Raw genomic sequence first — 13,595 nt, forward strand, 5'->3', positions numbered from 1 at the left:
GATTAGGGGCCAGTTCCTAGGTGAATTATAGGCCTCCTTCAAGAACAAGAAGTAAGTACTCCTGTCCATTGACCACAATTTAAACCCAACCCTTTCCTACATCCCAGAGCCATTTTCAGCCTGGCCGTGCTCTCCTGGAAGGGGGAGGCACAGCAGCTCTGGGCTCACACACTGAGTAAGCTTCATACTTTCTCAGGCAATTTACTCAAGGGAAACTGTTGAGCAGGGGAAGGAGGGGGAAGGGATGCTAAACAAACAACATATTCCTTTCCTGGAAAGGTCATCCCACATTTCCTACTTTCTCAGATTTAAAAGAATGTATTGTTTTCTTGTTACCATGGAAACTACTACTAACATAGAGGTTTGTTGCTCTTTTCTTTTTCCTCCAAAAAGTTTCTAGTCCAATTTTAATACATTTGGCTTCTCCTTTGGAGCTGGACTACTTATCTCCCATTGGCTGTCTTATATGTTAGAAGAATATATATGTGTATATATGTGTGTGTATATATATTGCTTTAAATTTAATATTACATAGAGATAGAGATACAGTAAATGTCTGGATATATAATGCAGCCATTAGACTGAAGAAATATGCCTTCCTGCATTGTTTTGTGGCCTCACAGCACTGCCCTAGAGGCACTCTTCCAGCACTCCTCACCCTCCACTGACAAGACTAGCCACTCACAAAGTTAATTTGTCAGCATAGTCAATTGAGGTCTCTATAACAGAAGCCATTTGGTGAGTTGGTTGGTAAAAGCTGGTTGGTTCTTTGGGTATTTTCAGACATTTGGATAGTCCAACTAATGTGAATAAAATATTTCAATTTAAAATTATTTTGTCCATTGCTTAAGAAACAGCTCAAAATGATTTTGGAGTATTTAGCATTTCTGATTGTTCAGGAGAGTCAAAGGCTGGTATTTTCCCTTCGTGATTTGGAAGCCTAAGGACAAAATTGAAATGAATTCTCTTTAGAAGCACACTATATTCATTGTGTCTCTTATTGAGAATGTCCAGCTAACACAGAGGTACTCTAGAAAGGAGAGTAATGTTAAATAATCTGTTTGCTTAAAAACCCAATGGTGGCTTACTGCTTTTTACTAACCAAATTCTGAAGCCATTAGAGGATAAGACTTAAAAAAAGAAGCAAGACCAATTCAAATTCCCATGAAAGGGGACACTTACATGTTTTTCTTCTCAGCCTAGTTTAAAAGCAATCTATCACCTATTCTTTGCATGAACAGCGTTATGTCAAAGAGGATATTTCCGTGACTTAGACTGCCAGCAACTTTGTGAACCTTTATTGCAAAGCATTCAGAAAGAAGAAAAGAAAGTGAAGGCCCTTAGACAGCAGAACAATATAACCAAACCAACGTGAGCAGAAGAGTTAGCAACACTATCTGTGGTTTGCCTAAGTTTGGGTATCTTGGAGCAAAGCTGCTATGGAGAAAGGTGCAGGTGCCTCAGGGATGCTGTGTTGCTCTAGAGAATGGAACTCAACTCATAGGGTGACTTTTTGATGCCTGACCAGATTACTACTTGATTAACTCCTTATAAAACTCAGAGCGCACAAAGCGGGGCAGAGAATCCTTCTCCATCAGAGCATAGATCCTCTTCTGAGCCAGGTCAAAGCTGCGAGGGGAAGGTTCCACCAGGTTCTTCATGGTGATGTCTTTAGTGAAGTGGTCGATGTTCACCTGTGGGCCAGGAAACAGGGCCACTGTGTCAGCTCAGGCTTCAGGGTTGGATGAGGGGACCAGAGGGGCAGAATTCTCACAGGCAAGATGAGAAATAGGAGGATGTCATGCAAAGTAAGAGCTGCCATTTCTGTTTCAGAAGAACTGATACTGGTGTGAACATGTGATTGAGATTCACATCCAACCACTATTGGAACCTATCAGGTGTCCAGACTATGCATAGGCTACAGCATCCTTCAGAAACTTTAGGACATATAGAGAAGGCTAAGTGGCTCAAGATCATCTCTCTGTTAAGTGTTTTGAAATCTGGAGAGACAGATTTGAATGCAGATGAATTGATGCTTGATTTCATGTTTCTATCCCAACAAGTTTCCTGCTTTCTGATCATAGTGACAGAGAACCAATAATCTGTAGCCAGGGACCCATGACCTATTTCGGAGCTTTAGAACGGTTGTTCCCTGACAACAAACGAGGAAACATTAGTTCTGATGTTCTCATGAATCTGTTTAACTTAAGTCTCACAACTTTATGGAACAAATACAGCCAGGAACCAGCACTTTATCTACTAAGTGGAAAGTCTTGAACCCAAGACCTTCTGCATACTAACAAGTGTCCTATGCTGAGCTATATCTCTATACCCACATCTCTCTCTCAAGAGGGCCAAACTAGTGATGCTATAATTATGCTATATTGTATCTATAAGATGTTTCACATGTGCAAAAGAAGAGAGATGGTAGGAATCTTTCCTTTTACAAGTCATGTATAACAGATCACTAACTGTGCAAATGGCTCACTCTTTTACCTATGTGCTTGACTCCAAACCTTATTGATTCAAAAGAACCAGGTAGGATTACAGGTCCTGCCTGATGAACTGGTCTGGGTGTGGCCATCCTGGAATTTTTCCAACAAGCTTTCCAACTTGGTTTCATCGATAGCAAAGATCAGAGTGGACATACTTCCCCAAAGCTCTTTGAAATATGAATACATCTGGTCTTTAGCAGTCAATTAGTGGTATATTGGCTTTAAATACCTTTTGCACTATTAACATAGATTATTTTGGTTTTCATGAATGGGAGTCATGTTGCTTCAACAAAGGACAAATGTCAAAGGCTAGCAACAGTGGACTCACTGGCATCAATTAGTTCAAACATTCATATATGTTTTTATATCTACTGTTTAACTTAATTCTCACAACTTTATGGAACAGAAGAAATCAGTCCCCTCATTTTATCCCAAATCTTATATTGGCCTCTTTCCTGTCTAAGGTGGGTTGCATGGTAATGAAGTGAGACTCCAGTTATATGAATGGCATTTAAATCAGGCACCTGACCCTATCACACTACCTTTGTATTCAATAGGTGCTTACTATGCACTCTAATCACAAGTATGAGTAGCCTTTAGCTCCACATGCTATGCCTGCAGCTCATGAAGCTGTGCCTGGAAATGTGATGTAGCTTAAATAGCTACACTCAGCCACCTCCCACCTATACCAACCTCTTTAGGGGCCTCTGTCTGGATGAATTCTTCATAAATCTGCTTTGCCTTCTCCGCCATTTTGATGGGGGACTTGATCTTCTTGTAATTCTCACAGGCAATCCAGAACTCAAGGTTTTCCTCACTGAATTCAGACTTCAGGAAACTTTTGAAGCTGGCAAGTCCATCTAGCAAGTAAAATGTCAATAGGGAGATTTATGCATTGATTTGACAATGAATCTATATCTAGCTAAATAGCCCAAACTTACTTCCAATACACTCCGTCATTGATGTAATAGTCTTAGAAATAGAAATGTATTTAATTCTCAGTATATACCCGAACAGATACTATAAGTGACCTATTTTGTAAATGAGATCACAGAAGTTAAGGGATTGTTTCCAAATGCCCAGTGAGTAAATATAGAGCCAGGACTTAGAACCAGGCTAATTCTGCAGTCGCAGAGATTTGTCTATTATCCTCAGTCAAGAGATGTGTGATTCTGTTTCTTGGAACAGAAAATGTCTATTAGGAGCTGTCTACTCCCTCCTGCACTTGAACTGAGAGAAAAGGCTAGAACAAAGGTGCTAGAGATGATGAGGAAAGGCTCTATGATGCTGTCCCATGCAGGGATTTCAGTCCATCCTCACCTGCCTTATCCTGTTCAGATGCAGGCAGGCTGGACCGAACCAGAGACAACAGAGAACAATTCTGCCTCACGTGCACTCTGACACTGAAGAGAGGGCTTTACCTCATAGTCTGTTATATACAGGAATGCAGTGTACATTCAGGTGACAAATGTGAAGAACACTGAGGACTCACGTCCGTGAGTAACATTTTCACATTTTAGATTCATTTGTGACCCAATTGTAATTCATTTCTCTTTTCCTTGAACACTTGTTGCTGTCTGGTCTGTAGATTGTAAATTTTTATTTATTGGCCATTGACTATTTCATGAATTTCACAAAATATATGTGATGATAAAACCAGAGACATGGATCTATTTTAATATGTATGTGCATGTGTGCCTATATATATACATGTGTGTGTGTGTGTGTGTGTGTGTGTGTGTGTGTGTGTGTAATCATGTGTATGGGTATACATGTTGTTCTTGGATCCTGATGCACATGTGTGCACATACATGTGGGGGCCCAAGGTTGATGTCTGGAATCTACATCGTTCTTCCACCTATTCTTTGTGATATAAACTCTCAGTCAGACCCAGGGCTTGCTGTAAGGCTAGTCTCACTGTCTAGTTTGCTCTGCGTTTTCCTGTCTTTGCCCCAAGAGGCTTGGAATTACAGACTGTCAGCACTCCCATTGGGTACTTACATGGATTCTGCAAATTTAGACTCTGGTCCTTTTACTTATATTACAAGCTAACACTTAAACACTGAGTTACCTTCCTGATACATTTTTATTACTCCTGTGCTGTTCATATTTCCATCAGCAGCACTCGATTCTTAAGAAAAAGAATGGCCAGGTTGGAAATTATCTGGGATTAGGTTCAGTATTGATTCCAGGACCCAAGCAATTTAATACTTCTTCTGCACTTCTAGGACACTGTTGTGGATCAATAGTAGAAATATCCGGGAACATGAGCTTGCCTGAGCAGCTGTTTCCTCTAGGAACCCGACTGGCTAGTTGAATTACTTTGAAATCATTTAGTAAAATCAGGCATGGTTCTTCTTCCTCACTGTAGTTTCTTCTGTACTGGACATTATTTAATGATGACTAGTCGACATATATGTTGAAAGAAATAAGACCCACCTTTATCCTTGTCGAGGCTGTCTCACTGTTTTTTTGTTTGTTTGTTTGGTTGGTTGTTTTGTTTTTTGAAGAAATGTGTTGGGTGCTCTTTATTGAAATGGACAAACTCTTAGGTTACTTTTTAGTGACCAGGAAATAAGGTCTTGTAGACATCCACACAACCAGATCTCAGACTTTCAGAGGATAAAGTAATTCCATAGAATATACCTGTAGCAAATCCTCAGCCACACAGACCCAGAGTCCCAGAGCCCCTCAACCCCTCAACCCCCCCAACCCCAGAGCCCCTCAGCCCCACAGCCCCTCAACCTGCATATTATCACATACTCTGAGTTGCTTATTCCATTTCTCTGTAAAATTTTGAGATAAAAATCAGTCCTCCCAAACAGAGATATTTCAGACCTGAGGGCATTTGTCAGGAGTTCTCAGTGACCGCAGCATTCACGCCAGAGCAGGAAATGAACTTATGAACTTATGAATCACTCCATTGCAGAGACCCATGTCCTGAACACCATTTTTATCTCTCTGGTGAATTCCACAACACGATTTCAAGGTTTTTGTCAATGTATGCACTTTAAACCAAAAGCATAAAATAGTTTTATGTCCTACTGGCCTGGGAGCTATTTACAGCTACTCTTTTTACATCTGGCTCCTCAGTGCTTACAGGGCTTCTCTTGGTAGAGACCTACACATTCCTTCCACCCAACTTTCTACTCCATTGACTTTAGTTTTCTATTGGTCATTTCCTCAGAAACTTCTACTGTTGAATTCCCATGATGCCTGACTGTATGGTTTGTTCATTAGTCAATCAGTCAGGTAGTGAGTTTTTTGAGTCAGAGTTGAAAAGACTCCAGGCCAAATATCTCTATTCTACAAGGTACACATATCTTTCACAAGCTACTGCTTTTTCTTTACAGAACTCCAGCTCATAGCCCAAAGAAAACATTATAGGACCTGTATGAGCCAGCACAGACCCTCAAAATACCTCTTAGCACACCCAGTTATCACCTACTATGTAGGACTCTGATGAAGCCCATCTAATGACTGGCAGTAAGTATTCTGTGGGTATGGTACTATATGTCATATGGCACCCACACATTGTAAATCTCTGCACTGGCCCTAATGAGTGATAGCAACTTTTGACATTAGGCAAATCAGTAATGTCCTCGTATGGAGAGTGGGGAGGGTTGGAGGGAACCATCTGTAAAAAAACCATTTCGAGGATAAAAGGAGCATTAAACAAATCCAAGAATTGAAGTCAGATTGTCATAAAATATTGAAAATGAGATTAGTACACATGCTTTATTAGAAACAGGGTAGGGATGAGACAGAGATGGCATTGGTAATTTACAAGAACCATGACATAGCTTATTGGTTCAAAGCTCAGCTCTGGCTTTAGACTCAAGATTGCCCAGTGGTGATTCCTCATACACCTTATGATGAAATAACACAGGCAAGTTATTTAGCCTGTTGGAGCTTCTGTTGCTTTGCAAAGGAAAGTGATAATGAAACCAACATGACAGGTAAAGACTAAATAATTCACACATGACTCTTTTATGGGGCCAAGCATAATTTTCATAAAGTTCAGTACACACTGGCTTTCATCATCATTATTTATAACAAATTAAAAATTACTGTCATCGTTACAAGCCAAACACAAATGTTATCTCATCTGTGACATATTTCCCCCACTGCCACCTACTCTTGAAGGGTGTTGTCCCTAGTCCTCTCCCCTGGGACTGTCTGCTTGTTCAACCATCGTTTTTATGAGGCTTTTAACTACTTGACTTCTCTTCCTCCTCACTTCTCTGTTTCTGCCTCCTTCCTCGAACATATGCACCTGTTATTTAATAGTGGATTTCAGTGAAATAGGAAATCCCTCCAACCTCCAAGACCAAAGAATTAAAAAAAAAAAAAAAAAAAAAAAACAGGGCTTCTCTGTGTAGCTCTGGCTGTCCTGGAAATCTTTCTCTAGACAAGGCTGGTCTTGAACTCAGAGATCTGCCTGCCTCGGCCTCCAGAGAACTGGGATTAAAGGTGTGTATCACCACATCCAGCAGAATATGAACTTTTTCTTTAAAAAGCAAATGCCTCAGGTTTTACTTTTGTACTTTATGCCATAGGCAAGGTACCCTTTTCTCTGAATAATGGATTCTTTTTCTGAAAAAGAGAGGTGATTGTTGCACCTATGTCACGTGATTACTGCAATCACTAAATAGATCAATATATGCAAATTGCTTAGAATAACATATAAAATGTATGAATGAAGGATACCTCTTTTATATCACGCATTTTATGATCATTGTCATAGGTGAAAACCATGGCTGCCCTTCAGTGAAATGATAAGAAGGTGGGCACATGACTCAGAAGGAAGAAAACTGGAAAGCAAAGAAAGAGAGCCAAAGACAACTCTGAAGATGGGAACCAAAGAATGAGCCTGGAGCAGCTGCGCCGTGCCTTGAGAGACAGTCCAACCCACGGGGGTGTCTGAGGAAATGCACTGACCTTTTGTAACTCTTGGGAAAAGGGAACCCAAATAAAGACTGTGCTGCCACAGACTGGGCTCCATCCCTGTTTTGCTCTTAAAAATGCTCATGTGGGAGAATCTATCTCCTTGGCGACGCTAGGATGGAATTATGCAAGCCCCCATGTGCAGTCTATTTTTGGTTTTAAAGATCAACATACTTGCTATGTGCCCTATAGACCTAACAAATGAAAACAGATGACTCCTGTTTCAGAACTGAAGGCAAAACTTGCAGGAATCTGATGTATTTTAAAAACAAAGTCAAAGACCCTCAAGTGATTAACAATCATTTTTAGGACCAGTGAGATGACTGACTGGGAAAAGCATTTGCTATGCAAACCTGATGGCCAGACTTTTGTTCTAGAACCCTCAGTGAAAAGAGAAAACCAACTCCTGAATATTACTCCCGGATCTACACACACACACACACACACACACACACACACACACACACACACTGCATACATTACTAATAAATAACATAAGTATAAATGATTTTGAGTAAGTAGATCCTTGCTAATGAGAAAAGATTGAACAGCAACTTGTATAGGGTTTATTTCTCCTAAAGAAAACTTGAATTAATGAATGCTTTTGTAACTATATCAACTCTGACAGGCAATAGCATAGGTTAACAAAAGAAATTCCAAATGTCCCTTGTGAATAAGAAAAATGTTACCCCTACTCCTCCAACAATTGAAAGATGCTACTGTTTTGTTTTGATTTTTAAACATGTTATTCTTTAAGTACGTGAATTGCAAGTATGAACAACCATGCTTAACATAAGATGGCTTAAATTTCTCAAGTCAAGCATGAAGAAAGGAATCATTATGCTTGGAATAGTGTGCCTCTTTAATGCACCTGCCTTTCCTACTTGCTTTGTTTCAATCACAGCCATCAGTTATCTCTGATTATAGATTATTAGTTTCAACAGATCCAAAATGGAATACTTCTTAAGAGATATTGAATAGCCATAGCTTAATTTACATTTATCCATGATGCATAATGGCTGACAGACAGGTAACAGGTCATACTCTGCTTCTCCAGGCTGAGGATGCTGATGTGTCTGAATGCTGGCATAGAACTTTCTGGGCATACCTGTGCTCTCTAGGTTTCCAGCTTAGAAATAACTGAAGATAAAAGAGCAGAGACAGAACAGTAAGACAGACATAGAGAAAGAAGAGTCTCAGTGATAATCAGAAAGGAGAGACAGTAATAGAAATGATTTGAGACAGACAGACAGTAATAACAGACAGTCTTACAGCTTCGCCCTCCTTACCAGCCACAGCTCCACTGATTCAGCTGAATCTTTCATACACGTACCTTAAGCCCTTCTATTGATGGAGCTACTTGGAATAAACAAATACCACGTTTAAGGAAAGCTTTGGCTAAATTAGCTACTGAATACTTTTCCATATATTGCTTTGAAGAAACTATACACATATATGAGCAAATGCTCAGAGATACAAGTGTAATTTCTACTCTGAGAAGTAGAAAACATTACAGTGCAACCTTAGCCCTTGCAGATGGAAAGACTGTGGTCCCTCAACAATGTTAAGGAGTTAACATTTCATACTTCTGGCTTAGGTCCCTCCCTTAGCTTTCTTATTCTAACAATTCTCTGTCCCCTTAAGATATATGAGTGTGTGGGCCTCAGAATTAGTGTGAGTAAAAAGAATTACATAAAGATACATGGGATATTTATTCTTCCCCTTAAGAATTCTGAAAACATAGTTCTGCTAACTTTTAAGTTTCTTTGTAACAGCAGTGAATACTCCTATAAAGACTACTTGACATTCATAACTTATCAACACACTATGCCAAAATGCTATTGACTCCAAAATTACTGAAATAAAACAATAAATCAATAAATGAACACAAATATTCTTGTTCTACATTCATGGGATTTCCAGTCCCAAAAAGTGAACTCAATTGAATTGTTCATTTATTTAAAAAATATTTATGGAACCCCTTGTATGTGTCAGGGCATGGTGCTCTCTTTAGCACGAGGCTAAAACTAAAAGGAGAATCAGAAGTGATTATGATTCAGGTGTTTCAAATTAGAGGCTTTGGGTCTCTGCTCCAAAAATTAGAGACAGAGTTTATTGCTTATAAACAAAAGTTACGCCACCATAAACAAACTGGAAAAATACCGACGTATGATCTAGAGAGATGGCTCAGTAGTTAAAAGCACTGGTTACTCTTATAGAACCTGAGTTTGGTTCCCAGCACAAACAAGGTAGCTCATACCCTTCTATAACTCCAGTTCCAGAGCATGAATGATGTGCACATTAGTATATGTAGGCAAAATACATACACAAAATAAAAATAATTAAAACTTTGTTGTAAAATATTTACATACAATTCACCATGCAGTGACTGTCAACTACTCTGCCCTCGGTACTCATGGTAGCGCTTATAAAAAGCACTCTTTAAATCCTCATCTTCTCAGGTTTCCTATTTCCTATTCCATGCTTGTAGAGATAAATAAGTAGGACATTGTAACTTGCTCACAAATTTAGAGTGAATCAGCCAATAGATATTTATTCCTTATGCACTTTGTCTTTTGAAGTTGCTCAGAAGAAAAAGACAAAATCTGGACTGTGAATGAGCTTATAACATGTCCCAGAAGGATAGCCAGGACAACACACCATAAAAGATGTGCTGACAAATGGCATTGGAACTTTTAGAGTGACTGATTCCTTCTAGACAGCCAAGGAAGACTAGGCATCTGACATTTGGGTTTGCTCTTCAAGAAAGAGAACTTCAGATAAAGATCTGAGAACAAGGTATGTCTGTCAAAGAGTTTACATAGAGATCTCACATAAACAGAGAACAGTTCAATATTCCTAAAGACCAACTATGTGGTTATTGTCATAAGTCTTGAACATTGGCAATTTGAAGTTGGTACTGTAAGCCTTAGGCACCAGTAAGGACTGAGAAGATCAGAGAAAAGGGTAAGTAATACTTGTATTAATTCCAGCTCGAAAAGCGTGTGCATCCTTGTTGTATCTGAAATGAAGCTCTCAAAGCGAGGCTAACAAAAGAGGAAGCAGAGTGTGGAGAGGGTCTGTCAAGGGGTGGAGATAGCATTCTTATAAGGTCAAAAGAGCATCTGATAACAGGTTGGCTTGTTGAAAGACATTTTCCATACTAAATCTAGCCTTTCTCCATTTATGAAGCAAAGCAGAGAAGTTGGTTTATCTGGCTCACTCATGAGACGGTAAAGAAACATACAGACACAGATAGAGTGATGCCCACTTGCAATCCCAGCACTTGAGAGGTGGAGGCAGGAAGTTCACAAGTTCAAGGTCATCCTCAGTTACATGCTGAGTTTGAGGGTCAGCCTGAACTGCTCGACCCTGTCTCAACCAGAAAGGAACGTGACATGGCTTATACAAACAAACAAGGACAGACATAGACACAGACTCAAATATCTGCCCTCACATTCTCCCACGGTGGCTTTTTCTAGCCAATGGCACAACTGCATTCCCAGGCTCCCTCTCCTTGCTCAGACCACAAATTGAAGAAGGATATGAGCAGAAGAAAAATGGTTTGTGTCTGTCCCTCCTGAGAACCGTGTGAACTTACAGCTGCTCTGGAGAAGTTTGTCCAGGGATTGTGGCCACTGCAGGACTTCCTCCAGTGTGGGCCTAAACCAAGGATAAGGACAAAGAAGGGGCACAGTGTAAGAATGAAGTAAACCACATGCATAACAATGACTTAATTGGTTTTCTTAGGTGGAAATGGCACAGCTGGTAATTGGTACTCGGGGTAGGGACAGGTGAATTATTTTCTCAAGGTTAGGTCTGATTAGCTGGTTTGCTGCCTGATATCTACATTCATCTTTATTGTTTCCTGAACAATCTGACTAGACAGGCTTCTTTTACGAGTTTATTTGTACTGAAGTTGTGTCCAGTTGTTTTATCTATTCCATATGAGTGAATCAAAAGATTATCTTTATTTTAAACATAGTTTAATAAAATGCAACTGTCTCTTCACAGAGGCTAAACTAATGTCGTGTTTAACAATGACACATATTAGTCACTGATGTAATCAGCAAATAGTATTTGGTAGAGACCCCAATGCCACAGTTATCTCACTAAGGATAATAGAAGACAGCTTTATTTTATCCCATACTGAAAGTATGATAGAAAAATAAAATCTACCTTCGTGTGTGTGTGTGTGTGTGTGTGTGTCTGTGTGTGTGTGTGTGTGTGTGTGTGTGTATCCTTCCCAGTTAAGACAGAATGATACTTTTTTGGAAAATATTTTTTCTCAAAAGAAAAGCCTGTAGTATTTCTTGAGTCAGAATGTTGAACATAAAAGTCGACTTCAAAGAAGGTTAATAACAAAGATATAATAATAATCATGATAACAATAATGATAATAATAGACTACTTTTTATTCAACATTTGAATCCATAGAAACCCCTCAGCTGCACTTTTTCACAACAATCCACTCCCCTCTTTCATTAGAATGAACCTTCCTGGGTTCACGGTGCTTGAACCCTTGAATCACCACTTTTGGTCTTTATCATTCAATTAAAGCAGACTGGCAAAGCATTTATTCTGAGATGAAAATGATGAAGTGGTTTTCCCAAGGTCTTAGGTTGTTCAGTAAGTGTTCCAGACAACTCAGAAATGTTGTTTCTAGCTCTTATGAAATCATATCTTTGGGCAGTTAAATCATTGACAGTAGCAATTGATGTACTGAGATAATTTTCAGTCTATATTTTATTTTTCAGGGATGTGCATTCTCATTGTATCTCTGTAAGAAATCCAAGATGGTCTTTCAACTTCAGTGTTGTGACCAATTCTCTCTTTGTAGGACATGTGTCAATTAAATCCTAAATCGATTTGATGTTTTTTTCTAATTTATGTCTTCTCGTTCTAAAAGCCAAACTAAGCAAAAATCAGGAGAAATAAATCTTGTGAAATAACCTTTGATGGGTTCTATTGTTCTGGCTGGACACATAAATCTGAGATCAAAAACATGAATTCCTCACAAGGGTATCTCTCCCAAGCGGACTACCTTCCCTCGTTCCCCGCCCCTTGATTACGATAGAGGGTCAGATTGAGGAAGGATGACATGAATATGACTTGCAAATATGTTCTCATATCTTTTGCACTCATTTCATTGATAACCACAAAACAATTATATGGCAGTAACTCCATTTGGCCACCTTTGCTACGTGTATATTATTTTGTATGTACATGTTCACAGTGCATTCAATACTTAACACATCACAGAACACTTTCAAGTCCAAGTGTTCTCAGAATCCAGAGCATGTTATGTAATGAAACAATAAGGAACTAACTCAGAGCAAAGGATAGGCCTGGTTCATGCTCCAAGACTCCTGACCGTGTATGTATTTTCATAAAATGAAATGGCTTTTTCTGCTCATGTTCTTTGTCTTGTATAAAGGCACACAGGAAAAATGCCATGAGCAGGTGTCCTTGACTTAAACATGTTACCAGATGCAATTTGTCCCAAAAGGTCTCATTATAAAACCAAGTAACAATGGACAATATCAGCAGCACATCACGGCCAACATTAAACTCCTGAAAGGGACATGTGCCGAGTCTGCTTGGGGGTAAAATTAGTCCAAATTGATTTAAGGGCGTAGTTGAACAGGACACATCCCCCCACGGCATGTGGCCCAGTGTTCTGATTACCAGTCTAGGATGAAACAGGTTCATCCTGTCCTGATTCTCAGAATTTGCCAGCCCTCATTAAGTGTGGCTTCTTTGGAAACAAGATAGATACAGGTCTACATAGCCAATGAGCATCCTGGTCCACAAGGTCACTACTGACCACAGAGGGCAAGCAGAGTCTCCTCTCCCTGTGTGGGTGTGATGGATGGGAAGGAAGGTAGACCAGATAAAAGACAAGATAAACATGGTTAGGAGTCATTAACTATGTGTTTTGTAATGCCCAGTGCAAATGCCATCTGATTGAGGAAGTGACCACATCAGTTTGGAAACAGGAGCTTTTTCTACTGTTACATACCCTTCACTTGAAGGATCTTTCATATGTTAACAGTGCACATAACTCCTGCAGAGACTGTGTGTTATTTCTGGAGAATTTCCCTCACTCCATCCTATGGCCACAGCATCAGTCTGAAGTAATAAATGAGGTTG

The 13,595-nt window shown here is 39.5% G+C and overlaps 1 protein-coding gene across 1 annotated transcript in view; it reads right to left on the reverse strand.

Annotated features, from left to right (window-relative positions):
* Positions 1-1,159: 1,159 nt before the first annotated feature.
* Positions 1,160-13,595, reverse strand: part of RGS5 (regulator of G protein signaling 5) — a 37,236-nt gene continuing 24,800 nt past the window's right edge. Inside the window, exons 3-5 of the mRNA XM_080919196.1 lie at positions 11,044-11,105; positions 3,189-3,355; positions 1,160-1,694 (exon numbers count right to left, since the gene is read on the reverse strand). Of these exons, the coding sequence (XP_080775322.1) occupies positions 1,533-1,694; positions 3,189-3,355; positions 11,044-11,105 (391 nt within the window). The 3' untranslated portion in view covers positions 1,160-1,532. The remainder of the gene's footprint in view (positions 1,695-3,188; positions 3,356-11,043; positions 11,106-13,595) is intronic.

Source organism: Micromys minutus (genome assembly GCF_963924665.1).
Source record: "Micromys minutus genome assembly, chromosome: 1".
In the NCBI taxonomy this organism is placed as follows: Eukaryota; Metazoa; Chordata; class Mammalia; order Rodentia; family Muridae; genus Micromys; species Micromys minutus.